This window comes from Fomitiporia mediterranea, assembly GCF_000271605.1.
Source record: "Fomitiporia mediterranea MF3/22 unplaced genomic scaffold FOMMEscaffold_2, whole genome shotgun sequence".
NCBI classification, from domain to species: domain Eukaryota; kingdom Fungi; phylum Basidiomycota; class Agaricomycetes; order Hymenochaetales; family Hymenochaetaceae; genus Fomitiporia; species Fomitiporia mediterranea.
The window spans coordinates 3549613-3574815 of NW_006760387.1; the positions used below are offsets into that span (position 1 = coordinate 3549613).

At 47.5% G+C, this 25203-nt stretch overlaps 12 protein-coding genes across 12 annotated transcripts; 6 read left to right on the forward strand and 6 right to left on the reverse strand.

Moving 5' to 3' along the window:
• Positions 1-1766: 1766 nt before the first annotated feature.
• FOMMEDRAFT_59717 (uncharacterized protein) lies at positions 1767-1964 on the reverse strand (the record flags this gene model as incomplete). The annotated part of the gene is made up of 1 exon (XM_007263139.1): positions 1767-1964. A coding segment is annotated over one exon (198 nt), but the record flags the coding sequence as incomplete, so codon positions are not given.
• A 1035-nt stretch (positions 1965-2999) lies between these two features.
• On the forward strand, positions 3000-7104 carry FOMMEDRAFT_152276 (uncharacterized protein; the record flags this gene model as incomplete). Its single annotated transcript, XM_007263140.1, has 21 exons — positions 3000-3517; positions 3574-3780; positions 3832-3875; positions 3935-3947; positions 4004-4072; positions 4121-4293; positions 4345-4467; positions 4534-4609; positions 4665-4737; positions 4793-4801; positions 4855-4887; positions 4944-4961; positions 5022-5326; positions 5382-5669; positions 5727-5783; positions 5837-5923; positions 5977-6332; positions 6385-6565; positions 6623-6899; positions 6951-6996; positions 7049-7104. The coding sequence occupies 21 exons, from the start codon at positions 3000-3002 to the stop codon at positions 7102-7104; spliced, it is 3009 nt and encodes a 1002-aa protein (XP_007263202.1).
• A 120-nt stretch (positions 7105-7224) lies between these two features.
• FOMMEDRAFT_26090 (uncharacterized protein) lies at positions 7225-7879 on the reverse strand (the record flags this gene model as incomplete). Its single annotated transcript, XM_007263141.1, has 2 exons — positions 7225-7661; positions 7714-7879. 2 exons carry the CDS (start codon positions 7877-7879, stop codon positions 7225-7227), a joined length of 603 nt encoding a protein of 200 aa, XP_007263203.1.
• A 389-nt stretch (positions 7880-8268) lies between these two features.
• On the forward strand, positions 8269-8757 carry FOMMEDRAFT_76950 (uncharacterized protein; the record flags this gene model as incomplete). Its single annotated transcript, XM_007263142.1, has 1 exon — positions 8269-8757. A coding segment is annotated over one exon (489 nt), but the record flags the coding sequence as incomplete, so codon positions are not given.
• A 129-nt stretch (positions 8758-8886) lies between these two features.
• On the reverse strand, positions 8887-9946 carry FOMMEDRAFT_152279 (uncharacterized protein; the record flags this gene model as incomplete). The annotated part of the gene is made up of 4 exons (XM_007263143.1): positions 8887-8918; positions 8974-9346; positions 9399-9811; positions 9862-9946. 4 exons carry the CDS (start codon positions 9944-9946, stop codon positions 8887-8889), a joined length of 903 nt encoding a protein of 300 aa, XP_007263205.1.
• A 156-nt stretch (positions 9947-10102) lies between these two features.
• FOMMEDRAFT_76716 (WD40 repeat-like protein) lies at positions 10103-11596 on the forward strand (the record flags this gene model as incomplete). Its single annotated transcript, XM_007263144.1, has 7 exons — positions 10103-10314; positions 10365-10605; positions 10655-10760; positions 10837-11007; positions 11055-11141; positions 11203-11305; positions 11356-11596. 7 exons carry the CDS (start codon positions 10103-10105, stop codon positions 11594-11596), a joined length of 1161 nt encoding a protein of 386 aa, XP_007263206.1.
• A 902-nt stretch (positions 11597-12498) lies between these two features.
• Positions 12499-13528, reverse strand: FOMMEDRAFT_152281 (uncharacterized protein; the record flags this gene model as incomplete). The annotated part of the gene is made up of 4 exons (XM_007263145.1): positions 12499-13328; positions 13384-13398; positions 13443-13452; positions 13508-13528. 4 exons carry the CDS (start codon positions 13526-13528, stop codon positions 12499-12501), a joined length of 876 nt encoding a protein of 291 aa, XP_007263207.1.
• A 67-nt stretch (positions 13529-13595) lies between these two features.
• On the forward strand, positions 13596-14785 carry FOMMEDRAFT_152282 (uncharacterized protein; the record flags this gene model as incomplete). Its single annotated transcript, XM_007263146.1, has 3 exons — positions 13596-13795; positions 13845-14512; positions 14577-14785. The coding sequence occupies 3 exons, from the start codon at positions 13596-13598 to the stop codon at positions 14783-14785; spliced, it is 1077 nt and encodes a 358-aa protein (XP_007263208.1).
• Positions 14786-14985: 200 nt separating this feature from the next.
• On the forward strand, positions 14986-16226 carry FOMMEDRAFT_131723 (Clavaminate synthase-like protein; the record flags this gene model as incomplete). Its single annotated transcript, XM_007263147.1, has 5 exons — positions 14986-15128; positions 15191-15313; positions 15368-15876; positions 15903-16117; positions 16170-16226. The coding sequence occupies 5 exons, from the start codon at positions 14986-14988 to the stop codon at positions 16224-16226; spliced, it is 1047 nt and encodes a 348-aa protein (XP_007263209.1).
• Positions 16227-16527: 301 nt separating this feature from the next.
• Positions 16528-18112, reverse strand: FOMMEDRAFT_152284 (uncharacterized protein; the record flags this gene model as incomplete). The annotated part of the gene is made up of 2 exons (XM_007263148.1): positions 16528-17292; positions 17351-18112. The coding sequence occupies 2 exons, from the start codon at positions 18110-18112 to the stop codon at positions 16528-16530; spliced, it is 1527 nt and encodes a 508-aa protein (XP_007263210.1).
• Positions 18113-18570: 458 nt separating this feature from the next.
• FOMMEDRAFT_75634 (uncharacterized protein) lies at positions 18571-20233 on the reverse strand (the record flags this gene model as incomplete). Its single annotated transcript, XM_007263149.1, has 3 exons — positions 18571-19271; positions 19507-19691; positions 19809-20233. The coding sequence occupies 3 exons, from the start codon at positions 20231-20233 to the stop codon at positions 18571-18573; spliced, it is 1311 nt and encodes a 436-aa protein (XP_007263211.1).
• A 1306-nt stretch (positions 20234-21539) lies between these two features.
• Positions 21540-24741, forward strand: FOMMEDRAFT_138699 (phosphoketolase; the record flags this gene model as incomplete). Its single annotated transcript, XM_007263150.1, has 9 exons — positions 21540-21702; positions 21765-21938; positions 21995-22421; positions 22598-22769; positions 22891-23243; positions 23297-23567; positions 23624-23970; positions 24039-24517; positions 24580-24741. The coding sequence occupies 9 exons, from the start codon at positions 21540-21542 to the stop codon at positions 24615-24617; spliced, it is 2424 nt and encodes an 807-aa protein (XP_007263212.1). The 3' UTR covers positions 24618-24741.
• Positions 24742-25203: the final 462 nt, after the last annotated feature.

Here is a 25203-nt window from a genome sequence, read left to right on the forward strand (position 1 = left end):
TATAAGCTGCAGGCTTAGCGAGCGCATTTTCATCGTGGTCATTAACGTTTGAGATCGCAATTGAGAACCTTTCCCTTGATTCGTTCTCGGTGTAAGATCTAACTGTATTTATATAAGTCAAGCGAACACACCTATATTCCTCCATTTGTTGAAATTCTGTCCGTTCCTTAAAGAAATGTAGCATCTTGGGTTCCAATCGATCAGCAAATTACGCATAACCAAACATGAGAAAGCGTACTCACAAGTTCCGTCCATGTCATTGGCTTGCGCAAAATAGGGTCACAGCAGAGGCAAACAAATGATTTGCCAAGGGCCGCCATCTCTGCATGAGTTACTTGATTGTTGGTACTATCCAGAACCGATTTGTAGATTCCTTGGATGGAGGCTATTGGATAGGGACTGAAATCTGGAAGTCTGATAGGCATTTTGGAATTGTTTAAGGACGAATAAAAGTGCCATCGATATTCGCGAAGAAGTTGGTCGAAAGTTTTTAACTCAATCTGAGAATAGTCTCCGACGAGGAAGAATGATGCTGCATGTCTACAAATAGTAGAATCGCCCAACTGCCATTCGTCGCATAGGAGCCCAAACGATCGAAGTTCCTCTCGAAGGGAAAGTGCACAACGCGCTTCGAAACGGTGTATCCATGCCTGGCTAAGCTCCATAACCTGATCTTCAAGTTTGGCTAATACAATGGGGTCAAACTTCTCCTTCAAATCGTCCCTTGTTATCAGCTCTTTGACCATGGGCAACTCAAAGAATTCTTGACCAGTAACGAAGCAGTGATTGTTTGTGTTAATAAGATCGAACCTTTCTTTCGTTATCTTGATTAGCTCCTTGCAACGCTGGTCGAGAAGATCCTGTCGTCTCTTTGCTCGTCGTAGACGAATGATTTCTTCCAATTCAGGAAGAATGGACTCCCATACTGGTAGGAATGTCAATACTGCAAGCAAAAGAGAGTTTTTGACTTACTCCACTCGGTGAGTGGTTGATTTTGCTCCACCAGGCTTCTCCAGTTCCAATCTTGATCATCTCCAAAGTCGATAAAGTCCCGATTTGAATACCCGAGTTTTCTTAGCCTTGCATAGATCCTAGAATAGAGGGTTAATAGCGAGAATACGTGAAACGTTATTTCGCTCACGTATCGCGCCTAAAGGCCTTTGTGCTATAACTATTATCCGACCCCACAGACTTATTTGCTTTTAGCCACGCTTGCAATCTATCGGAACTCTTAAAAGGGAAGATGTTCAGTAGCTAGTCGACACGTAGTTATTATGCGACGTACAAATATAATCTGCTGCACATGCACCTGCCTGTCGCATGCAAATTTCGTCCTCTCATCAGCCGACGGCAGAGACACATATTTCTTGAAGGCGGCAAAAAAGGCAGGTTCATAGAAGTATCGCTCGTCGGTGTAGGTGTTGTTGGCTGAACGGACCCGTGGTAAATCCGTGGAAACCTTCGCAGCAAGGAATTACTTACGCGTGCCCACTTCAGGAACAAGCGAGCAAATCTCTACTCGCTCTAGAAGAGTAAATTTGTGCCGTATACTTTGGTACAATAGTAATTCGCTTCTTAGTTTCATACTGTAGGGATAGATTAGGAGGGTTCACTACAACGGTAAATGACAGACCATTCTTTAGAGCAACACCGACACAATCGGACTCTGTGAACGACATAATATTTGAAACTACCTCTCTTAAGGCAGCGCTATTGGCAGGAATCAGAAAACAGAGGAAACGGTACAAAAGTATCGGTATACTTGCAGAGCAAAATGGATCAAATATAAAGCTTGCGTATTCTGGTGAACTGAGGTCTGGTGGCCGTTCAGGCAAGCCAGCTGCTTGTTCCGCATTCTGCCAGATTAATCTCGAGGACTTGGATATAAGAAGTTCGCGTATCGCTTTTGCCGACCTTGAAAGTTGTAGTAAATCGTCGGGCCCGAGATAATAAGAAATCTGAAAACATAGTATGAAGGCTTGATGGCAAACCTGAACGTGGAGTAAATCGCTTGCTTACCTCGCGAAACACGTCTTCGGGCATAGACATCATATTGCCGAGCATGCCAGTTAGCCGCTTATGATTTACACGTACGACCGTAGTGGAGTCGACTTTCGAGGACTGGGAGTTATCGCCTTCAGTAACATCCTTCTTTGAGTTCGTTCGTCTACGCTTCCGCACTGTTATGCGACTAGATGGCTCAGCCACGGTTTCTCTTGGTGTCTCTGTCCCAGTTCCATTGACCCGGAATGGACCTTTGCAAGAGTTCCTAAGTAGTCTCCATCAATTGGATTAAGAACGGGCAAAAAATTAGAGTCTCACTTTGATTTTGCTTGAAGCCTCAATACCCAGGACATGAAGAAGATGCAGGATGTCGATCACACCGTGGCTTGGCTTCGGATTCAAAAATAAGAGGCGCGTCGTATCACGTGCATCGCAACACGGAGCGTGGGAATCTGTTGCTATTATAACTGCAACTCGTTTCTTTTCTTTCTACCTCTACCATGTTATGTACAATGTACATGGCGTCATGGCGGTCCAAAAAATAGAACGCTTCATTGGCTTCTGAATCGTAACCCCGTCACTGCAAAACTCTTCTTGCTCGACAAAAACAATTATCCGTCGGGCCTATCGTGTTGGTCAAATGACCTCCATCAACTTGATAGCTGCCATTCGGCGGGAGCTACGCGGTGCGGTAAGGCAGTCTGGATAGTCGTCCGCATTGTTCGTCTATTTTTGCTTCGAGAAGCTCTCATTGATTGGCCATAAGCTTTTGCGTCCGATGCGGGGCCGGAGCTCTGAGCTCATCAATCGACGAGATCAGATCACGAGTACCATTCCCCGAAGTTACCTCGTCCAAAGTGTATCGTAAAGGAAAGTCGGCGTCTAGCTTCTCGCCCGACATAGTATCGGAGTTGAAGGCATCACGGATATGAAAAAAGGCCAGTATGCTACATAAACCTTCGGCGCGGTAGGAATTGGTCAATCCAACATCCCCAATGATGTTGTATCTCAACACGGGGCTTCTCTCTGCTCTCCTTGGCTATCTCATCTGTATTGCCAATGTTTACGCAATTGGGCAGGAAACCTGCGTGTCCTTCAAGTCTGGACCTTCCTCTTTTGCCGTTGTAAGCGGCAATTCTGCTACTCCCATTTTCCTCTCCGAAGATGACTGGCCCGGTGTCCAACACGCTGCTATCAACTTTGCTTCTGACATCGAGCAAGTAACGGGAAAATCACCTCGATTATCCAATGTTACCTCTTCAGTGAAGGCGTCTTCGCCACCAATAATAATCGGGACTCTTGGCAGGTCGTCGCTCATCGATGCCGTCGTGAACCATACACAATTGGATGTCTCTTCCGTATCCGGCAATTGGGAGGCGTTCATGACAAAAGTGGTCGACAACCCTCTCCCCGGAGTAGCTAAAGCATATGTTATGATTGGAGCAGACAAGAGAGGTACGATTTATGCTATGTACGATCATTCCGAGCAGCTTGGCGTGTCTCCATGGTACTGGTGAGTCAACAAAATTTCTCAATATTATTTCGAGGTCGAGTTGATTGCAATGACAGGTGGGCAGACGTACCGACGACTAAGAACTCTGAAATCTTCTTCTCTTCTCCTGGGTGCTCACATGGGTCACCAACTGTGAAATATCGCGGCATCTTCCTCAACGATGAGCAGCCAGCTCTGACAAATTGGGCAATGGAGAAATTCACGAACGGCACAGGCGCCGCTTTGACAGGCTCTCCGTTCAATCATTTCTTCTACACAAAGCTGTTCGTGTTTTCTGCTCGTCTGTACCAATGACAGACTGAAATCTTCCCCAGATTTGAACTTATTCTTCGTATGAAGGGTAATTATCTTTGGCCTGGTGCGTTGGAACATATTATCAACTAAGTGTTTCCCTGACTATTTTTATGTTTCTTACAGCACAATGGGCCAGGTAGGCAAAGTTGCAAAAGCGCCTTCAGCACAATTTGACGGATTCTTCCGATTTAGTGCTTTCAACGTAGACGATGTGGAGAACCAGCCTCTTGCGGATTGGTACGGTGTTGTCATGGGCACAAGGTAAATTTTATTTAAAAATCTACTTCTTCATGCTAATATGACTTTTAGTCATGAGGAGCCTATGATGCGCTCTATTCCAGTAGAATGGAGCCTTTTCGGCGTCGGTCCGTGGAACTATACGACAAACTCCGCATTCATATATAATTTCTGGGTGAACGGCACTATACGTGCAAAGCCGTATGAGAGTATCTTCACCGTGGGTATGCGAGGTGATGGAGACTGTAAGTAACTTGGTGCTATAAGGTGCCCGTGATTAATAGCACGCTGCACAGTGCCTCTGTCGGAGACGACGAATATCGATCTTCTGGAGAAAGTTGTGTCCGATCAGCGACAGATTCTCATGACTGTCTTCAATGAGACAGACGTAACAAATATCCCACAGGTTTGGGTACTCTGTAAGTTATTTCGAAAGCATAGCAATCCTTTGCCGAGCTTGATTTCACCTATTACTTACCTGATAGACACCGACGTGCTTGGTTATTATGATGATGGAATGCGCGTACCAGATGATATAACTCTACTCTGGAGCGACGACAAGTGAGAATGCAACTTCAGCACTTCACATTTCCACTTGGCTTATTCCTTTTGAAAGTTGGGGAAACATGGTTCGTTTGCCCATCCCAAGCGAATTCAACAGGACAGGAGGTGCAGGTGTCTATTACCATGTGAGCGAAAGCTTTTGAAGCAACGATACTCGCACTGAACTCTGCCATTTTCTAGTACGACCTTGTATGTGAATAGATCTTGCTAATCTCGCTATGATTGAATATGGTGCTGTGTAGGTCGGTCCTCCAAGAGATTACAAGTGGATCACAGTATGTCTGCCGAGTGTCATGTGCATAGATGATGTATGTTAACATTCAGCATCTAGAGCTCGCAAATGATGAAGGTCAGATTAAGAGTTGAACGGGTGTTCATATAACGGACTCACGTTCATACATCTCTTAAGACTTATGATCACTTGTCAAATGCGCTTGCCCGTCAAGCTGAAAGGATCTGGATCGTGAATGTCGGAGATCTTAAGCCGTACGAGCTCAACACAGAGTTTTTCCTGTCATACGGATATAATGCCTCACGCTGGTCGCGTGATAACCTCAACACGTTCGTATCGCAATGGGCGCAGCGCGAATTTGATGTATCCCCGTCGGTCGCGAATGAGATCGAGGAGATCATGACAAACCTTACGAGATGGAACAATAGACGAAAGCCTGAGCTGCTGAACGGTACGATATTCAGTTTGACGGACTATAGAGAGTATGTCCTTTCTACTCTGAAAACTTAGATGCGTTATTGATATGATATTGCGCAGAGCCGAGAGAGTTTCAGCTGCTTGGGATGCGCTCCTAAATGCTTCGACTAAAATATATGATAGCCTTCCTTCCCAATATCAGGCAGCTTTCTTCGAGCTCGTACAACATCCAGTACTAGCGAGTTCGACGCTCGGTAACATGTGGATTGCTCAAGGCATGAACAACCTTCGTGCGACCCAGGCTCGCTTAAGCACGAATAATCTTGCGGACCAAGTCGAAGCCTTGTTTGCTCAGGATTACGCAATTGAAACACAGTACCATTCACTATTGAACGGGAAATGGGATCAGTACGTTATATGCATTTGCAATTCCTGTTTAGTGTCCGTACTAATTATCCTGTGTAGCATGATGGATCAAACCCATGTCCAATACTTCTATTGGCAACAGCCCATGGCCAACGCGTAAGTAAACCACCATTGAGAATTCTTAGTTCCTTATTAATTTTGGTCGCCAGCATGCCACCTATTTCTCGCATTCAAGCGAAGAAGCAGGCTTTAGCTGGTGTAATGCGAATTTCTCCCGAAGGTACGAAGGGTGCATGGTACGTGCAAAGTCCAAGAGAGTACTTTTGAAATTTAAAACTTGTTTGCACAGGCCAGGAGATAATCCAAACCAGTGCTCTGCAGGTTACAACTGTCCACCTTTTACGATGACGCTGGATACGTATGTCCCGTTCAATTCGCGTTTCATTGACGTCGGTGCAGGCGGACCAGCACCATTCACCTTCACCGCGACTTCAAATGCTTCATGGCTTATCCTAACACCTGACAAAGGCTCGGTATCGCCGTCGAACCCTGAGCTGCGTGTCGAGGCGACTGTCGATTGGAGTAAGGTGGAGGGCGTTCAAATGGCTCAAATAAACTTCAACGCGACTGCGCAGGGACAAACTCCCTTGAGTGTACCGGTGTTCTTCGTTGCGAATCATACCGTAGCGCCAAGTGGCTTCAAGGGTATGACTAGAATTCGAGGTTCAGTTATTTCATTCTAATTACCTTACTGTAGGATTTGTGGAAGGTGACGGAGGAATATCCATCGAGGCAGCCCATGCTTCGCGAAACACAACCGTGGCGGGTATCACTTGGACTGAGCTTCCGGACTACGGGAAGACAGAGTCTGGTGTGACGCCATGGCCGCGGTCCGGGAATGATTTTAATAACTTCACGGCCGGCTCCGGACCAAGCATGTGGGTACTATTAATTTTCTGCTATCCGCGGCGTAGCTTAGCAGTTTCTCATTATAGCGAATACGACTTCTACAACTTTAATACCATCGGCGGAGGTGGAAAAATCTCTGCGAATGTGCTGGTATCGCCAACGCTGAACAGCATGGGGCCAGATAGGCCTATCAAGATCGCCGTGCAAATGGACGACCAGACACCTCAAACTGTGGCTTTCATTCCCCCTGCGCCTCCAGGTACTCTTCCGCCGCAATGGGACGGCAATGATGGTTTTGTAGCGAATGCCATTGTAAGTGTTCCCACGAGCTGGTCTGCACAGCCGGGTGCGCACACGCTCAAGGTGAGTATATGCATCATCTTCAAGGACCTAGGAAATTGATAGATCCTCTAGCTTTGGATGGTTGAGCCGGCAGTCGTTGTGCAGAAGATAGTTATTGGTTTGTCGAACTTGTTTCCAGCGTGGAATATTGTTGCTGATGATCTCTGCAGATACCGGTGGTGTTCGCCCAAGTTACCTTGGTCCACCGGAAAGTATTCGTCTATAAAAATATGACAATACCGCCAATAATTACGGCATTCTGTATCTCCAAATGTAACTGATTTTCGTATAATTAGTATCTATTGCAGTCGCATTCAAATTGCCAAGTGCCATAAACTTCTTCCTGTTATCGCTTCTCAAGCTCTGCATAGACTCTTGACCAATCTCGACAATTGTTATGCGTAACGAACGGTTGTACGGACTTCGGGCCGTACTCGCTGCGAACCTGCTCAAGCTGAGTATCTGAACGGCACTGGATCGTTTGCCTGAGGTAGTCCAAGCAGAGATGCGCCTCTGGAGACGTAAGGGTGCTTCGGTCAGCTTTTCTCTGTAGAACGCCCAGGCGGACAGTATCAAGACAATCGAGTGCGTGGAACATTGCGAGGCGATATCGACGTGTATCAGAACCTTCGCCGAGAGTGATATACCCGTCTCCGGGAGGTTGAATGGCCCGCCATTGCTGAGCACCTTCGAATGTGTCGAGCTGGAAGTTGACTGAGTCCTCGACTGTGAGCGCGACCTGCTTGAGAGGTAAGTCCCAGTCACGAGGATGTCCTTCTTGGCCTTTGAATAAAATTTAGAAAAAGAATCCGAAAAAGTAAGTCCTTGTACTCACTATTCAGTCGAGATTCCCGAGATGATTCCACAGTAAAAGGAATTGTAGGCGGGAGAGAAATGAAAATAGGTAAGATGACATTGAGAGCAGTGGTGAAAGCGAGGACTATAACGGCCAGTTTCAAGTTGGCTACATTGGCGATGCCAGACTCACGTCCATAGCTCATGGTGGTTGGAGGGTGAGGGGCCAAAGGCGGAAGGCACGGAGAAACTAGACAATACGAGCGAGGGAAAGCACAAGCCCCGAGTGAGAAAGCTTCGTGGGTTCTGTTCAATTGTATTACTATCTCCGGTAACGCTGATATAAATCCAATTTGACACCGAGCCTCGAGGTCTGTGAATGCTGCTTATTAGGAGCAAATACGTCTTCTCATGAAGCCACGATGAACCGCACTCTGGTTCCAAGCGTCGCCGCACTGCTCGTCCTCTCCTTGCTCAACCTTATAATAATACTAAGGAGACTTGGCGACTTCAATGCACTTCGAACAGTGCAGAGATACAGTGAGTATTGTAATGAACACGACGGGAAATTTTTCACTGAAATGAGTGAATAGGCTACGTCGGGAACGACTTCCCTGAACTCCTGCCTCTTGATAAGCCCCTCCCGGTCATAGACTACGTCTTCACCAACAACACTGCCAACTTCCCCATTCATGGTCCCGATGCCCAAGATGCGTGGAATCGGGTCTATCCAAATGGCTTCGGCTTCGTCCGTCTCGGACCCGAGCGACGGATTCTCTGCGTGTCGATGTTCCACCAGCTACATTGCATCGAGAAGATGCGACGCGCACTTGACGATCCAGATGATCCAATCGCGACGATTCCGCACTTGCAGCATTGCATGAATTATATTCGCCAGATGCTTCTCTGTGGCGCCGATTTGACATTAGAACCGGAAGTATACGAGGAAGGCAACGATGCGACGGGAATGGGCGTTATGCATACATGCCACGATTGGACGGCGGTATATGACACGATCAATGATAATTATGCGAGATGGACAGAATATTGGGAGACGGTGAAGGATAGCACGATTGTAACTTGACAGCGGAGACAGGCACGAAGCAGATTACATTCTTCAACATGATGAGACAGGCATGATTGACAGACAGTCGACACGGGCTAACGCCTTGCGCAGATCAACTGGTATTCCAATTAGTTGATGCAACGAAGATCATTTCGACGGGAACTGCTGAATGATGATACCTAAAAAAATTGGTGTCAAAAAACATGTATATACCATCATAGTAGCAGTACTAACCAAACCGTGGTTGAAAGTAGTAATCCTGCCAGAGTTCTATGTAGCAGCCTACACCTGGGCAGAGGAGTTCGAACGTCTGCAAACTTCCCGATGTGCCACACCAAAACTCGTCAGATTTATGGGTGGAATTTTCATGAACGGAAAGAGTGGTGATGAGTTCCCTGCGAGGTGGCTTAGTCTCCCAGGCAAGAGTTCGTTCGTCCAGAGCCTTCCCCGACGATGTCAGATTCCAAACTTCAATGTGAGACGTATCGCCTGCGAGATGTAGCGTCTGGTTATGAGATTGCAGAAGCTCCCAGCTTGGTATCGAAGAGACGACGCGGCAACGCTCCATGCCATAGTCATGGACTCGAAATTGAGCGATCATTGTAATCTAAAAACGGTCCAGCTACCTGTATGGAACAACTAAGAAAGAATGAACATACGTGATCCGTCAGGAGGATACGATGGTCTCCTGGTGAAACACGTCCATTGAATGTGAACCGTGCATGACCATCCGACGGGAAGACGTAGTGTCGATGGATGTGGTCCACAGGTTGGAAGAACGATGGAAAGACATCGAGAGTGCCTAGCAGTGCCGAATGCTGCAGCTCAGGAGGAAGCTTGTCAAGGACATTATATACACTTGGTCTCTCCAGCAGCCCAGGATCGGGCCTCTCGTCAGGCGTACTCGACTGTACGACGATTCCGCCCAGGAGAAAGTGCAAGTCCCACTGTGTACGAGCATTCATGCATAGAAAGACCAATGAGACTATAGAGCAGACTAGCGACAGCACGACCGTGAGGCCAAGTAGTCGTCTCAAAGTAGGGTTTTCAAAAGACAAGTCGGAGTTGTGTTCTAGTTTGTCTGATCATTAAAATATTCTAACAAGAGTCGGGTGTGCTTACGGTCATCGTCCGACGAGACACTGAACACCGACTCTTCAGTTTCATCGCTAACGGCGAGCGGTGAATATTCTGAAGTGCTCTTCATCGTCGTTGCCTGTAAAGAGTATGTTTCCCATGGTGTCTATTGCTATTGTAGTGCTGTCGGACATGACGGTGGGAGCAGACACGCTACCTACCTTTTCTGGCTTAGTAGACATTGGCGCTCAGACAGCGACAGCTGCTCCGGACGTCAACCGCGACGATGCATGCGCCTTCGCCGTCGCACATCCTCCGCATCCACGCGGCAGACGTCACCGTCGTGTCCTTCTCTAAGGATAACGAGCGGCTATACTCCGGCGACACGTCGGGCAGCGTGTTCGTCACCTCGACGCGTACATTACGGCCCATTGCTACATGGAAGGCGCACTTGGATGGCCTCCTCGGCGTGCAAGAGTGGGCATCGAACATAGTCACGTACGTTCTCGTATCGACGCATCCTATTCAGTACATTAATTGGTTCGTAGTCACGGCCGGGACAACAAGCTGCACGTCTGGAAGCGTGTCCTTCCTCCTCCTCTAGTCGGCAGCACCGTGTCCAGTCCAGATCTTCCTACTCCTGAACTGCAGTATTCTCTGGATGTGAATGCTCTGAATTTTTGTCGTTTCTCTTTGCTTCGGGCCCCTTTGTCTGGCGCGGAGTCTTCAGCAGCACCTACAACGGAACATGCTCTCATCGCCATTCCGAACCTCATTGAATCCTCTTTGGTAGGCACATTAATTCTGAATGCGTATGAATGACCTGACTGAAAGAAAGGCAGATGTCTGGGAACTACCTTCTTGCTCAAGAATCCATGCAGCTATTGGAAAAGTAGAAGCTCCCGAAATTGGCTTGAAAAGTTGGCAGATCGATTCCGATGGCCGTGGAACTGCGAAAACAGGCTAGTATCTTCAAGAGACGCCCTTGATAGAACTAAATGTATTGACAGTAATTTCTAGGCATTCTAATGGCACTACACCTCTTTATCAAATCAAGCCGACTTCATTTACTGTCTGCATACGAGATTGGAGAGGTCACTCTGCGCCGACGCATTTCCGGTGAACATGAGAAGACCATCGAAGGTCGAGGCTGGGAATGCATATGGAGAACAAGACAACATGCTGAGTCCGGTCGGTCCTCTAGCGTACATGACTACGCATATACTCACATTTTGCAGTAATGGCGATGTCCGTTTCATCCGATGCTTCATTCGCTCTGACTGTATCAGCAGACCTAATAATTGTCCGATATGCATTAGATGTGCGTGCGCTTTTTCTTTCGATCTTCCTCTCATAGCTAAAGTGATCGCAATATCAAGGGTGGAGACGAAAACCGTTTTACAAGACATAGGATCAGACAACCAGGCAACGGTGCCATTGCACTACGTTCCGACGGATGCGTCTGTGCAGTTGGTGGGTGGGACGGAAAGTAAGGATTCTCATCTCCTGCTCCATGTCTTTACACTAACAAGTGTTTAGAGTTCGCTTATTCTCAACGAAGTCCTTCAAGTCACTCGGAACTCTGTCATATCACACAAAGAATTGTCAGGCAGTTGCTTTTGCGCATTCAAATCCACAGCAATTTCCAGAAACTTCGGAGGACGATGACGAACTGACCGAAGAGGAACGAGAAGGTCGAAGTCGATGGCTCGCAGTCGGCTCACAGGACCATCGTCTAACGATTTGGGAGCTAATCAGCTTTCGCAAAGAAGCGCGTTGACTATATGCTGAAACTTTCGCAGGTGAATTGTGTCGACGTTGTAGTGGCGTTGTACTGTTATACTTATCTTAATCAGCTTTTTATATGCTATGGGACCACCTGAACTTCTAATAAATTGATTGAAACTGCTAGAGAATGGTCTTGCTGCACGAAAGGGCAACGCAACGATTACAGGCTTACCAAAAGTTTTCCTTGTGCAAATGATGAGACTGCCTGCACTGGCATACGATTTGGCCCATATGTCGGCTTTACAACCTCAGGCCTGGTGGGACACAGTGCTATGTCCTTTTGGTCAACAAGGTGAGTACGATAAGTTTTTAGCATCATCAATCATGCACTGGGAGTATTGATTTATTGATTGCCTGTTCGCCTGACAGTCCACGGCTTGTGTGACTGGAGAAGGTGCTCCTGTGGCTCGCATGCTTGTTAGGCGTCGAGATATAGAGACATAGAATGTTATACTCGCATAGTAACATACCAAAACACTGTTAAGCAGTCGAAAGCACTGAGAAATTATCTCTTTACCTAGATTTATTGCTTTAAAGTCATCTTTGCATTATATGCAAAACCGTTCCACTTGGATACTCGATTTATCTTGGTCCTTCAACATATGCCACAAAGAGCAATGGATCATATATCAGATATATTTGTTCTTCATTATTAGTTACAAAGGACTGGGCCAGCATAAGCGGCTATAGTATCGGCGACAACATAATAAGTCGAGATTACTCGGGTGTCTGGAGGGAACACATAGTATCATAAATAAGAGATAATATTAAGTACACGTTCTCTCAACGTGAATGCACCTGCGTTTAACCTCCTCCCTGACCCAAGTATTTTTGTCAGAGTACCTGCGGAGAGAAATGCCAAGCCTTAAAGGTTGATCCACCGCAGAGTTACTTCTAGCTCTCAACAGTTAACGGCTTCTTAAATCGAACATGCAACTGTTTTGTCGTCCTAAGGGCCTTGCGCATCTGCCTACAACCGATATCGACGAACGGGACGCTGAAGTATAGGATCTCACCAACGAGGTATGGTTCAATAGGCCGATATTCTATAGATCCAACTATTCCCAGCGCATTACAGCGTTCCTCGAGCATATTGCACAAGGAGTCAACGCACTCCTTCTGCTTTCCCTCTCCATTGCAGAGGTACCCGTTCCTTCTGAGATAGAACTCCATCAGTTTGGGGCACAGTATTTGTCCGGCTCTCTGAGACTCGTTACGACTCTCTGTCGTGTCTTTTACGGACAATATGTTGAACAGATCGGGTGTGACATAGACTTTCTCCATGCGAAGAGCTTTCAAGTCGGGTAAGAGTCGAAGAAGGGCAACGATTTTGTCTTCAGTCGACTCGGTCACGGAGGTGTTACAGATCTCCAAGTATTCCAGAGGTGGCCGGTTCCGTTTGACCATGTCTACAAGACCCTTAATGTTTTGGTAGTTAGCAGGTCCGAAAGGGCCACAAATCAGGCGTCTCAGAGACGGAAGGATCAGGTTGCGTATGATGGACATAGAAACATTCGAGCCGTTGACCACAAGGGTATGCAGGTTATGTAGTGTTGTCGCGGGTAACTGGAGATCATCCGGTCCAGCTAATTTGCTCGAGACGAACTCGACCTCAAGGAATTCCAAATACGGTGCCTTTTTGACGATTTCCAGATGCTCCACCAGCCTGACTTCCGTCTCAACACCTTTGTATATATAAGTGGTAGAGTGGAGATCTGGAAGGGCTACATTTCGAAGTACATAATCAAGTCCGGTTAACCAACACTCACCAGGACTTACCGCCACCACATTGATCTAGTTGATTAGTAATAACTTTAGTCCATTAGAGGAAGTCGTACATTGCTCTTGCTACATATGGAAACGTGAAGCATATATCCGAGACCTATGCCTCCTGAAGCTTAACCGTTTCCATGTCTTGAGTCATCATCTGACTACTCTTTCTTGACAGGCCTTAAGCATCGAAAGCTTATCAGGAGTATCTGCACCAAAAAATGCGTGAAACTAGGACTTATGCACTGGGATGGAGCCAAACGGGTTTACTCGTAAAGACCATATCGTTCTTTTCATCTCGACAAGATCATTGTGTGTGGTCGGAGAATGGATATGGTAGCAATAACTGTACAGAGGCACCTGCAGCTCTAATCCGAGACACTGCCTCATACTACGCGTTCGACCAGTCTATCTTCATCCAGTGTGTATGGTCTATACGAGTTTATGTTTACATCTAACGAGACTCGTAGGGAAATTTTTCCTCGGATGCTTCGCGTCCCTGATTCTCATATTCCTCAAGCACATGGAAGTTCGAGCCACGCATTCAGAATCAATGAGCTACCTACAGATATTCTCAACGAGATTTTCCTACGTGTCGTGCGGATAGCACAGAAGGATGTGGCGAGTGAGGAATCTATGCTGGTGCCACTGCGCCTTTCGCACGTTTGTCGTACATGGCGCCACGCAGTTATATCGTGTGCATCTCTTTGGGCGTACATCAACGTTCTTGTGGATGTTTACCGCAGCACGGAACAAGATGAAAGGCTCGTAAAAGCTGTCGACACTTGTATCGAGATGTCCAAGGCAGCTCCGCTTAGCCTGTCAGTCACTTGCAATACCATCCACGTTCCAAAGCCGAAACTAGAAGTCGCGAGGTATATTCTTAACAGATTACTTGGTCAACAGCACCGCTGGAGGGTGGCTAATTTCGCCTTCAAAGAGATGGATCCTAGTAGATTGCCAGAAATTGAACTCATTAACGTGCCAATGTTGGAGTCACTCCGCATCTCTTGGAGGACGCTAGGGGCGTCTAATATGGCACAACCACAAGTACGTATTGACGCTTCACGTTCTCCAGGCCTCAGGTGTCTGTACATCAAAGGCATCCGTTTGGAAATCAGTGGTGGACAACTTTATGGTATAAAGGAGTTGACTTTTCACTGTACGATCCATAGTGTGACTGTTTCGCACAATTTCTCGAGGTACAAAAATCCACTGGGATCGCGCTCGCTTTCGGCCCATCGTTTTATCACTTTCGAAACTGAAAACATCCAGCTTCGATGATCTCCTCGTCGTAAATGAATTTTGCACAGGGAATACATATGAAACCCGCATGCCTCGGATCTCTCCAGCAGAAGCGATGCAACGCATGGCCAAAGAAGGTCGTATGAAGCTTGCGAATATCGCGTGAACATACAGTATTTCTGGGAGGTTTAGGGCACTTGGCGAATTCATACAATTTATATAAAGGGACTGCATGCAAGCTCCCAAGCACGAGAAGCTAACCCTGCCTCATTACTAGGTAGTTTGTCGCTATTCTCATCTCCGCCCGCAGAAGAAGCAAAGTGTGATCGCGTCGCTATCCTTGTTCAGTATTAATATTCTTTCACTATGCCTGGGGCAGCACTTCCTCCTTTCCCTGACAACATAAAAACGCATCCTCTCCTAGTTATTGACTATGCACTCGTTAAAATCGGGAGCAAGGATGAAATTGACAGGCTTTGGGAGGCTGCTACGCATCTGGGATTCTGGTAGTAAGTGTCCAGTCTGTTTCTGCACGAGATCCTAATCCCTAATACGTCAATGCTGTTCTCAGTCTGAAGAATCATGGAGTGGATATCGAAGTGGAAGGAATGTTTGATACGGCGACGGAAATAATGAGTCTCCCGCTGGAGGAGAAGATGAAATGGGACCAAGGGGACAGTGGCAAGTCATTTGGGTAAGCGCTGCCAAGGTGTACGGTTTGACATGCCAAGCTTACTATATAGAATAGATACAAGGCGAGGGGTGCAGTTGTGATGAATGAGTACGGTGACACCGATAATGTCGAATGGTTCAACGTCTCGAAGGAAGATGCTCTAGCATATCCCAAAGTCATACATCGCACCTATCCAGAACCAGTTAACGCACGTATGGAATCAACTATAACTCCGTTCGTGCGTAAGTCGACCGAAGTCCTTGAGACCATCCTTTCTGTCTTTGAGAAGAGGCTTGGCCTCCGAAGCAATGCACTCCTCGACTTGCACCCCAGGTCAGAGCATAGCGGGTCAGAGACCCGTGTCATTAAGAGTCCTCCGACACACATGAACATGGACGGCCACGTCGAGAAGAGCAAAGTATCAATCGGTGCTCACACTGATTTCGGATCCCTTACATTCCTGCACAATCGACTCGGTGGATTACAAGTACTGCCTCCAGGCACCGAAGAATGGCAGTATATTCTCCCTATTCCCGGATACGCAATATGTAACATTGGAGATTCGTTATCCTTGCTCTCGGGTGGTATCTTGCGCTCAAACATGCATCAGCTCCTGGCATGCAGGGTGTTCACCCTCGTTGGTCAGTCGTTTTCTTTTTGAGGCCTTCCAATAATGTGCTGCTCCGAGCTTTGGACGAGGGTAACATAGTGAAAGAAGCTCTTTCACATATGAATTCTGAGGAGAGAGCGAGGTATAATCCTGGTGTAACGCAGGGTGAATGGTTCGCTAGAAGAATGAAGTTCACAAGGCTTAATAATATCAAGGTAAGCTTTCATATATGCGAGTAGTTTGTGGCACTAACCCTTGCAACAATAGAGCCCAGAGACATTCCTTGCGAGCAGGGGAATGGAGCACAAACCTAAAGCAATATGACCGATTGATATTTATATCCCAGCGCAAGTAAACACAACTGTACATTGCAATGTAATATGGAGACAACAGCTTTGACATTAAAAGCAACAAGCGTACCGGAAACGAGACAGACGGGAAGTCATGCGAGAAGACAGGCAAGATCCAAGGGCAAACATTTCTTGTACTAGAACATCTGGATCAAACAGACAACAATAGAAACGACACGTTCACAGACGCAGCACGAGGTTCGAAGCAACCAGACTCACAAAACACGAGATGCCAATGTTCTAGATGCAATTAAATAGAAAATGAAACAAGACAGTTACCGAATGAAATACAATCCAGCCCTGGGAATAGGTGGCGGAAGCGATCGAGTTGTTCCATGTCCAGGATTATCTCGAGCGTTCTTGTTCGATCGGTTCTCAGACTTGTCCCGAGAGGATGTACGCATGTGTTCCCGACGTGTAGGATGAAGTGGCTGAACTACACCGTTTGATAGAGCTGTTGTTCTGACTTCGCCTAGCGGATATCGGACTTGTGCATGTCGCTGAGCGTCTTCAGGATTGGTTATGTCTCCTCCTATAGTGGGAACTTGCTGCTCGGTGAAAGAGAGGAAGCCTGGTACATCAGATTCCAAGGAGTGCGAGGGAAACGGGGAGGCGGAAAGGGAAGAAAACGATGACGAAGCAGTTGCAGGAGTTACTGGCGTCATTGGCCCAGTAAAAGCAGGGGACGATGCAAGCACAGAGATCAGAGCAACAGGCGAGCCATCAGTCAACTCATCTTTCTTCTCAGGAGTAGAGCCGGCAAGAGTCTCTTCATCGTTGAAACTCGTGTTCGAACTTGTTATAGCGGTCAAAGGAGTCCCAGGCGGGGTTGCTGTATCTTCGATTTTCGGTTGAGAGAGCTCCGCATTGCTGATCTGTACAAGGGAGGATTCGCCTATGTCTTCTTCCGCGATCGTTGTGAGAGAGGGTGAGAACGATGGGAAAACTGGCGAGATCGAAGCGGACTCTACTAATCCGGCCGGAACGTTGTCTATACATGCTTCGCCGTGTTGTCCGTCATTAATCATCACTTGCAGTGACTTTCGTCAATGTGAGGCGATCAGTAAGGCACAAAGCAAGAATGAACAATATTCTTACCATAAAAAGCTCCTCCAATCTCTCAATCGCTTTGTCGACAGAATCCATCTCATCGCTCGCGACGTCAGCGTCAGCGTCTACACTAACATTCTCTGCAGTACATCCCTCAAGCAAACCCTTACTCTCTGACTCGACGATAAACACCGAAGATTTCTCTGAATCAACACTGTTCACCTCCACATCGTTCGACCTTGCAAAGCTGAATCGTTTCAGGTTCGTAGCGATAGTAGACATTTCTTCGCACATATCTCCGGTGAAGAAGAGTGCGTTGCTTGCAATGCTTGCGTCATGGGGCGAGCTTGCATTGGAAATAATAGATTTCCGAAGACTTCGTTTCGTAGGCTTTGGCGAATTGTCCGGTGTATTCGGAGGAGGTGCAATCGCTTTGCACAAGTCAACTTCGCTCCTAGTGATAACGATGACTGGTATACTGTCGTCTTCCGTGGAACTCGCCTTAATATCCAGGACTTCACTGAAATCGTCCTTGGTCTTGTCCTTGGCTCCCGCAGTACGAGGTGCCTGAACTTCCAACGAACGCTCCTTGTTCATTTCCCTCAAGTTCAACCGCGGGACGAGGACCTTCCAAAGTATGATTCCAGCAACGATCAGTCCGATCAAAGACACTGAGACTACGGGAGCAAGGAACTTGGTACTGTGCAAGAAGTCGTCTGAGTGAGAATCCGATCGTGAAGTGAGTGTGCGATGTTTGGCGTTGGCGTTGGATTTGGTGTTGATGGTCCAGAGGTTCTCAATACTAGGCATTGTACAATTTACCGAGATTCATCTGTTTCGAGGCTCGAAGACAGGGAGGAGACCTCTTCCTCTTGATGTGGTCGACCCAGGAAGGCGCGAAGAGAGCTCCAGCTGCAGTACCAGTTAGCCCAACTTATTTTGCATGTTGAGGCTGACAGCAAGACGAGTGCATCTGGTCGTGTTCAGAATTCTTCTACGCATGGTGTCAGCTCATGAATATTGATTCGCTGGGAGCGTAATCTCGAATATCCTGGAGATATTTGTATCAGCATGAACGAAGATAGTAGAATCTAAAAATAAAATAAAATACTTCAAGCTTCTGGAGGTGCCATGAAGGCCACCGAAAACAGGAAATCAGTTCATTTACTGGTCTACAACATACTCGTATAATTACACAATTTATCTACTACTTGGTCATTGTACACGTCCTGGTTGCAATATTGAAAAGCTGTTCTCGGTTATCTCCTTCATTCAGGGAACTTATCCTGCAAACTACACTGCCTCGCCATCTCAAGCTGTTCGTCCGTCCGACACACAAGGGACTTCATACCCTCTACTCCCGTACCAATCTCTATCACAACACCCTCCTTCCCATCCACTTGCTCATTCAACTTCTCGTCAAGCGCAAAGCCAACACACCGACATCTCTCAAGCACCGCCTCCCTCAACCTTGCACTCCTCTCCCCAATCCCTCCACTAAATACAAGCGCATCCACACGTGGCGCTCCACCAAGTTTCAACAAATACGAGCCCACATACCCCAATATCCGATCCACGAACAAGTCAAATGCAAGTGTTTCGTTAGGGTACTCTTTCTTTCCTGCGCGTTCTGCAATTTGCGCAAAGTTCGTTGTACCAGCGAGAGCTGCCCAGCCGCTTTCTTTGTTGAGGATCTCTTCTGCTTCGGTGATCTCGACAGCTTCGGCTGCTTGGCGGGAGATACGTGCGGCTGTATTTGTATAGTGGAAGATGAGTGACGGGTCAACGTGTCCTGAACGTGTCGCGCCTGGAAGTCCGTCGAGAGGTGTGAGTCCCATAGAGGTATCCACGCTCTTCCCATCTTTAATCGCGCATACCGAAGCGCCGGAACCGAGATGCATTACGACAATTGACATTTTGTCGATTGGCTTCTTGAGATAACCAGCAACGGCGCGTACGATGTACGAGTCTGAGAAAAAGAAACAAGTAGTTAAGATTAGTGTCAGTGTGAGAAGCCAGGAAAGAAGTCGAAGACAAGAACGAAGGTGGAGGGTGATGTCATGGTCGGAAGGGATAAAACGGTTCTAGAGCCAGTTGAGGAAGTCGAGAATTTTAGAAGTCGGGATGATGACATGCGAAGACGAAGACTTAAATTCGAAGGAGGAAAACAGTCTAAAAGTCAAAGTCAAAAGGCTGATACTCACACGAAAGACCGTGGAAGCCGTATTTACGCAGTCCCTTTGAACCCGCAACGTCTTGATTAATGGCATACTTTGCTACACAGTCCGGAAGTGTTGAATGGAACATTGAGTCGAAAAACGCGATAGAGTCGGCATTGGGAAGAATCTTGAGACAGGCCTCGATGACGTTGAGTGCACGACCATTATGTCTGAAAAGCAGAGAGTCAGTAAAGTCCAGGAATAAAGTCGAAGATCGGCCACAGGAAACATAGCTTGAGGTAGCTTTTGGATCTAAGTGAAACGAGAGACGCCGGATAAGGACTCACAAAGGCGCTAGATCCGAAAGACTTTCGATATGATGATAAGACTCGGTTGAGATAAGAACCGGTCCGGGATAATCGCCACCATGAACGACACGGTGGCACACATGCTTCACATGGTCTTTCTCGAATCTGGTGTTCTCAGCGAGAAAACGGACGAAATACGCGAAGCCGCTCTCGTGGTCCTTTATTTCGTGTACTTCGGCATTCTTGAGTTTCTTGTCCGAGACGCCGGGTACAGCAGCGGAAAAGGAGAAATGCGCGGGAGGAGAAGTGAGGTTCTCGATGGAGGAGGTTAAGAGGAGAGAAACTGGTTCGGAGAATGGAGAGGAAGAATCGTAAGAGGTGTTGGGCGAAAAGACTGAGATTTTAAGAGACGAGGAACCAGCATTCACTGAGAGGACGAGGCGTCTGTCCTTGTCTTGAGCCATACTTGCGAGATACTAGACTAGCAGTCTACCAGAGTAAGCGTATATGTATATAATGTAGACGATATGGGGTCTTCAGTGACCAGACCACATGTTTAAGATGTCTGGGCTGCACTGCAATTGGTGATAGAGACCGGGGGCTGTGAAGGCTGGAGAGGAACTAGATTGGATGACTTCCCGTAAGGCTTTCTGACGAGAAAAATACTAAAAACCGTGTCTAAATCATCGGTCCGAAGGGAACCGACTAGTGTACCATAATTTCAGTCAACAACACCCCATGAATAAACTTAAAATCTGTACAGGGGGGGGTACCCCCCCTGTACAAACCTCAAAACTTGAGAAATACATTCATAATAATAAATATGGTAATATAGCCGACGCTTATGACAGTATCCCTGATTGCCTGTCACTTTGTCATCGGAGTTACATCTGTATTTAGTATAATTGATGATCAACATGTTCTCTCAGAACATTTGCCCTTAGCTATAGCATCTATGAATCTTGGTGTTACGGGAAGCAAATTTTGTCTAAATCTATCCTATCTCGCTTATATACAGAGTTTATGAAAATAGGATGCCTTTTTTCTAGCAGAATTCTTACGGGAAGTCATCCATTATCAGTAATATCAGTGAATAAACGGATGGACAAGGGTCATTTGACGGGAGTAGTAAACAGTTCCGATGACCTCAGGGATGATGCATCCACTTGAATCCGAACAGTTCCGCTCCCAAGCCAGGCAACCATTCACTTTCTGGGCCTCTTGTAGGAATAATTGTTCAATAATCTGTGAAACGCGATATAAGGTGTAGCTGGGGTGGCCGCCTATCGTTGGGCAACGTCCAGCTCTCTCGACCGAGTCGTCGGGATTCGGCGCGGCTGGTTTCCCACGCCATGATCTCGACGCGCTCATGCGGTTTTACAGCAGGTCATGCACCATCGCGTCTCGGACTCTCGGAGCACAGCGCATTTCTGGCTTTCCTCTCACAAATGATAATTATTGCCGTCCAGCATCCGACTCTTCGCGCAGCGTCCGGCAAGGCGTCTGCAAGGAGTGATCGAGGTCCTTCCAGACAATGAGCCCAGAGTGAGGACGTAAGAATGGGATGCCCTGATCCACATCTCGGCGAGGATAGGCTGTATACTTATGTGCATATATCAGGAAATACTTGGTATGACATCTGAATGACGATCCATATAAATACCCTGTCTCATCCCGTCCTCACCTGTCTCCAACCAGTCCGCGACCACCAGCTTACAGTGTAAACTCTACTACAAATCACTCCCGTTAAGCAATCTCTCGTGCTCGACGATGCCTGCTCAACTCTTAACTCAGCCAAATCCGCCTCCCGAAAAGTCCCTGCTTCCGAAGGAGTTCGGTGCGCTTAGCGTCAAGCTCGACCTCAATGTCCTCTCCCAGGAAGAGCTTAACGATGTCAAGGCATTCCGTCGTGCGGCTGATTATATCGCTGCTGGTACGTGCTCCTCTCTGTACCTCATGGAACTCATCGTTGACGCTCTTTCTGTCGCCCGTCAGCCATGATCTTCCTTAAGGACAACGTCCTCGTTGAACGCAAAATCACCTTTGATGATATCAAACCCCGTCTTCTCGGCCATTGGGGAACTTGCCCAGGCCTGTCGCTCATCTATGCTCACCTCAACCGTCTCATAACCAAGCATGATGTTGATATGCTTTATGTTGTCGGTCCGGGTAAGCCACCACAGTAATGATCGATATATGCGCCTTCTTACACTTCATTTCCTCAGGACATGGTGCGCCGGGCATTCTGTCTTGCCTTTGGCTCGAAGATTCCCTATCTACATTTATTCCCAAGTACTCCCGTGATAAGGAGGGTCTTGGTCGTCTCATCTCTGGTTTCTCTACTCCTAGCGGATTCCCCTCTCACATCAATGCCGAAACGCCAGGATCAATCCACGAAGGCGGAGAGCTTGGCTACGCGCTTTCTGTCGCGTTTGGCGCTGTTATGGACCAACCAGATCTAGTTGTTGCCTGTGTTGTTGGCGACGGTGAGGCGGAGACTGGTCCGACTGCAACCGCATGGCACAGTTATAAGTATATTGACCCTGCAGAGAGCGGGGCCGTCATTCCAATCGTGCATGTCAATGGCTTCAAGATCTCCGAACGCACTATTTACGGGACCATGGATGACCTCGAACTGTGTGCTCTTTTCAGGTCAGCTGCTCTTCGGTTGTTTATCCTATCTTTATCGCATCACTCTGACATCCCCATGTTCCACCCCTCGTTTCGTCCTATCGCTTCGCGCCGTGTCCACTAAATTTAATTTACTGGACATGAAATCATTTGCTAATCTGTGTCGGAATCTCAAATCCCTGGAATTTCCATAAAAGTGGCTACGGTTACCAAGTTAGGTTCGTCGAGGACCTTGAAAATATTGACCAAGACATGGCCGCCTCGTTGGAATGGGCGCTTGCGGAAATCAGAAAGATCCAGAAGGCTGCACGCAGTGGTCAGCCGATTGTCAAGCCCCGTTGGCCGGTCCTTATCCTACGCAGTCCAAAGGTCAGCACACGTTCATCCTCAGCCTCGTTCATCTCCCTCTTCCGATGCCTTCCCTCATCTTTCCGCATTTTCCTATCACTACCTGTATCGCTGTGGTACTGAGGACTTTTCTTCCATACAGGGCTGGTCCGGTCCAAAAGCTTTCCACGGTGAATATATTGAAGGGTCATTCCACGCACACCAAGTTCCGCTGCCCAATGCAAAGAAGGATAAGGAAGAACTCGAGGCATTGCAAAAATGGCTCGACTCATACAAAATTACCGAAGTTATTGACGCCGCGACAGGCTGTCCACTCGACCATATCTTGCACATCGTCCCTCCTGCTCCCGGAAAGCGTCTTGGCCAGCGCAAAGAGGCCAATGGCGACTACAGCCCACTGATCACTCCCGACTGGCAGAAGTTGGCAGTGAAGAAGGGCACGCAGGAGAGCTGCATGCAGCGGATTGGCAAGTTCTTGCTCGAAGTTGTCAAAGAGTCAGTTTTCTTCTATTTTAGGCAATGCGTCTTCTGACTTTATGCGTATCCAGGAATCCGAAGACGTTCCGTATCTTCTCTCCAGATGAACTCGTCTCGAATAAGCTTGACGCTGTCTTCGAGGCGACAGGCCGTAACTTCCAATGGGACGAGAATGCGCGTGCTTCCGGCGGACGCATCATTGAAATTCTGTCAGAGCACACATGTCAAGGCATGATGCAAGGATATACTCTAACGGGCCGAACTGCCCTCTTCCCATCATACGAGGCTTTCCTCGGAATCGTTCACACGATGATGGTGCAATATGCCAAGTTTGTAAAGATGGTTTGTCAAATATGTTTTCCACATGTTTCTTGAAACCTGATCGACCTTAACCTAAGGCCCATGAGACCACTTGGCGTAAGGACGTTGGATCCATTAACTACGTCGAGACCTCTACATGGACGCGTCAGGAACACAACGGGTTCTCGCATCAGAACCCGAGCTTCATTGGTGCGGTACTGAACCTCAAGCCCCAATTGGCGCGTGTGTACCTGCCACCAGATGCAAACTGCTTCCTTAGCACTGTGTCGCACTGTTTGCGCGCGAAGAACTACGTGAATCTGATGGTTGGTTCGAAGCAACCGACGCCTGTTTGGCTTTCTCCTGAGGAGGCGAATGCGCACTGTATTGCAGGCGCGTCTATTTGGAAGTTTGCTAGCACCGATAGTGGTGTCGATCCTGATGTGTACGTCGCTCCGTCACCTTCATGAATGAATGAATGAACATCCGCCCAATTTCTCATGATGTTCTTAGTGTCCTTGTTGGTATTGGCGTCGAGCTTACCTTCGAGGTCATCGCCGCAGCAGCCATTCTCCGAAAAGAGGTCCCCGAACTGCGTGTGCGCGTCGTGAACGTGACCGACCTTATGATTCTGGGTCCCGAGAGGTCGCATCCGCATGCCCTACAGGATGCAGACTTCATCTCGCTCTTCACCGCTGAAAAACGCGTGCATTTCAACTACCACGGCTACCCCGGCGAGCTCCGTGGCTTGCTCTTCGGACGCCCGAATGCGGGACGCATGTCTATTGAAGGGTATAGTGAAGAAGGTACGACGACAACACCATTCGATATGATGCTCTCGAATGGCGTGAGCCGTTATCACGTCGCGGCTGCGGCGGTGCGCGGTGGTGCATTGGTCAATGAGAAGGTTGCTATTGATGCTCAGAAGCGCGTTAGTGACTTCATGCATCGTGCGCAAAAGGCACGCGAGTATGCAAAACAGCATGGACAAGGTTCGTCTTTTCGTGTCCGTACCTCCTGTCGTTCAAATACTGATTCGGACCGCGCGTTATAGATGCGGAAGATACTTATGATACTCCGAAGTTCGAGTGATCAGTTTGTTGTTGCTCGTTTCTCAAGCTCTGTATGAATGCGACGGGGGGTAACTTGGACGATGTAAAGTAAAAGTGTACAAAAGTGTACTTGTATCTCGATAGTGTCATGATTTGAAAACCGGTTATCGTCCTTGACACGCGCGAAGTCTGACTTCGGATACAGGGTTAGAAGGCTTCGGACAATGCATATATCCATAGAACCTAAGTCTGTCTAAAAGCATGCGTTATCCTCTCAGATGAGCCGTGCACATAGAAAAGCCTTTAAAGCACGTATAACCATGGCCTTCGACCAATGTTCACACCTTTTTCCTGCCCCGCCAAAATGGACTCGTTGGTATAATTTGGTTTCATTTTCGGATCTGAAAAGCACTTTTGATATAGAGCCTTTCTGTCGAGATCACTCACAATAATGAGAGATTGGGGATGCAACTATAGCCCCGGGGGAAACACTCCAAGAGAATTGATACCGAATAATTTTTCCATTCATTTAAATATCTATCTGATATAACTTTTGTCCAATAGTTGAGTCATGGATAATAGGTTAAATAACAAACGCCACCGGGATAATCAAATTGATGAAACGC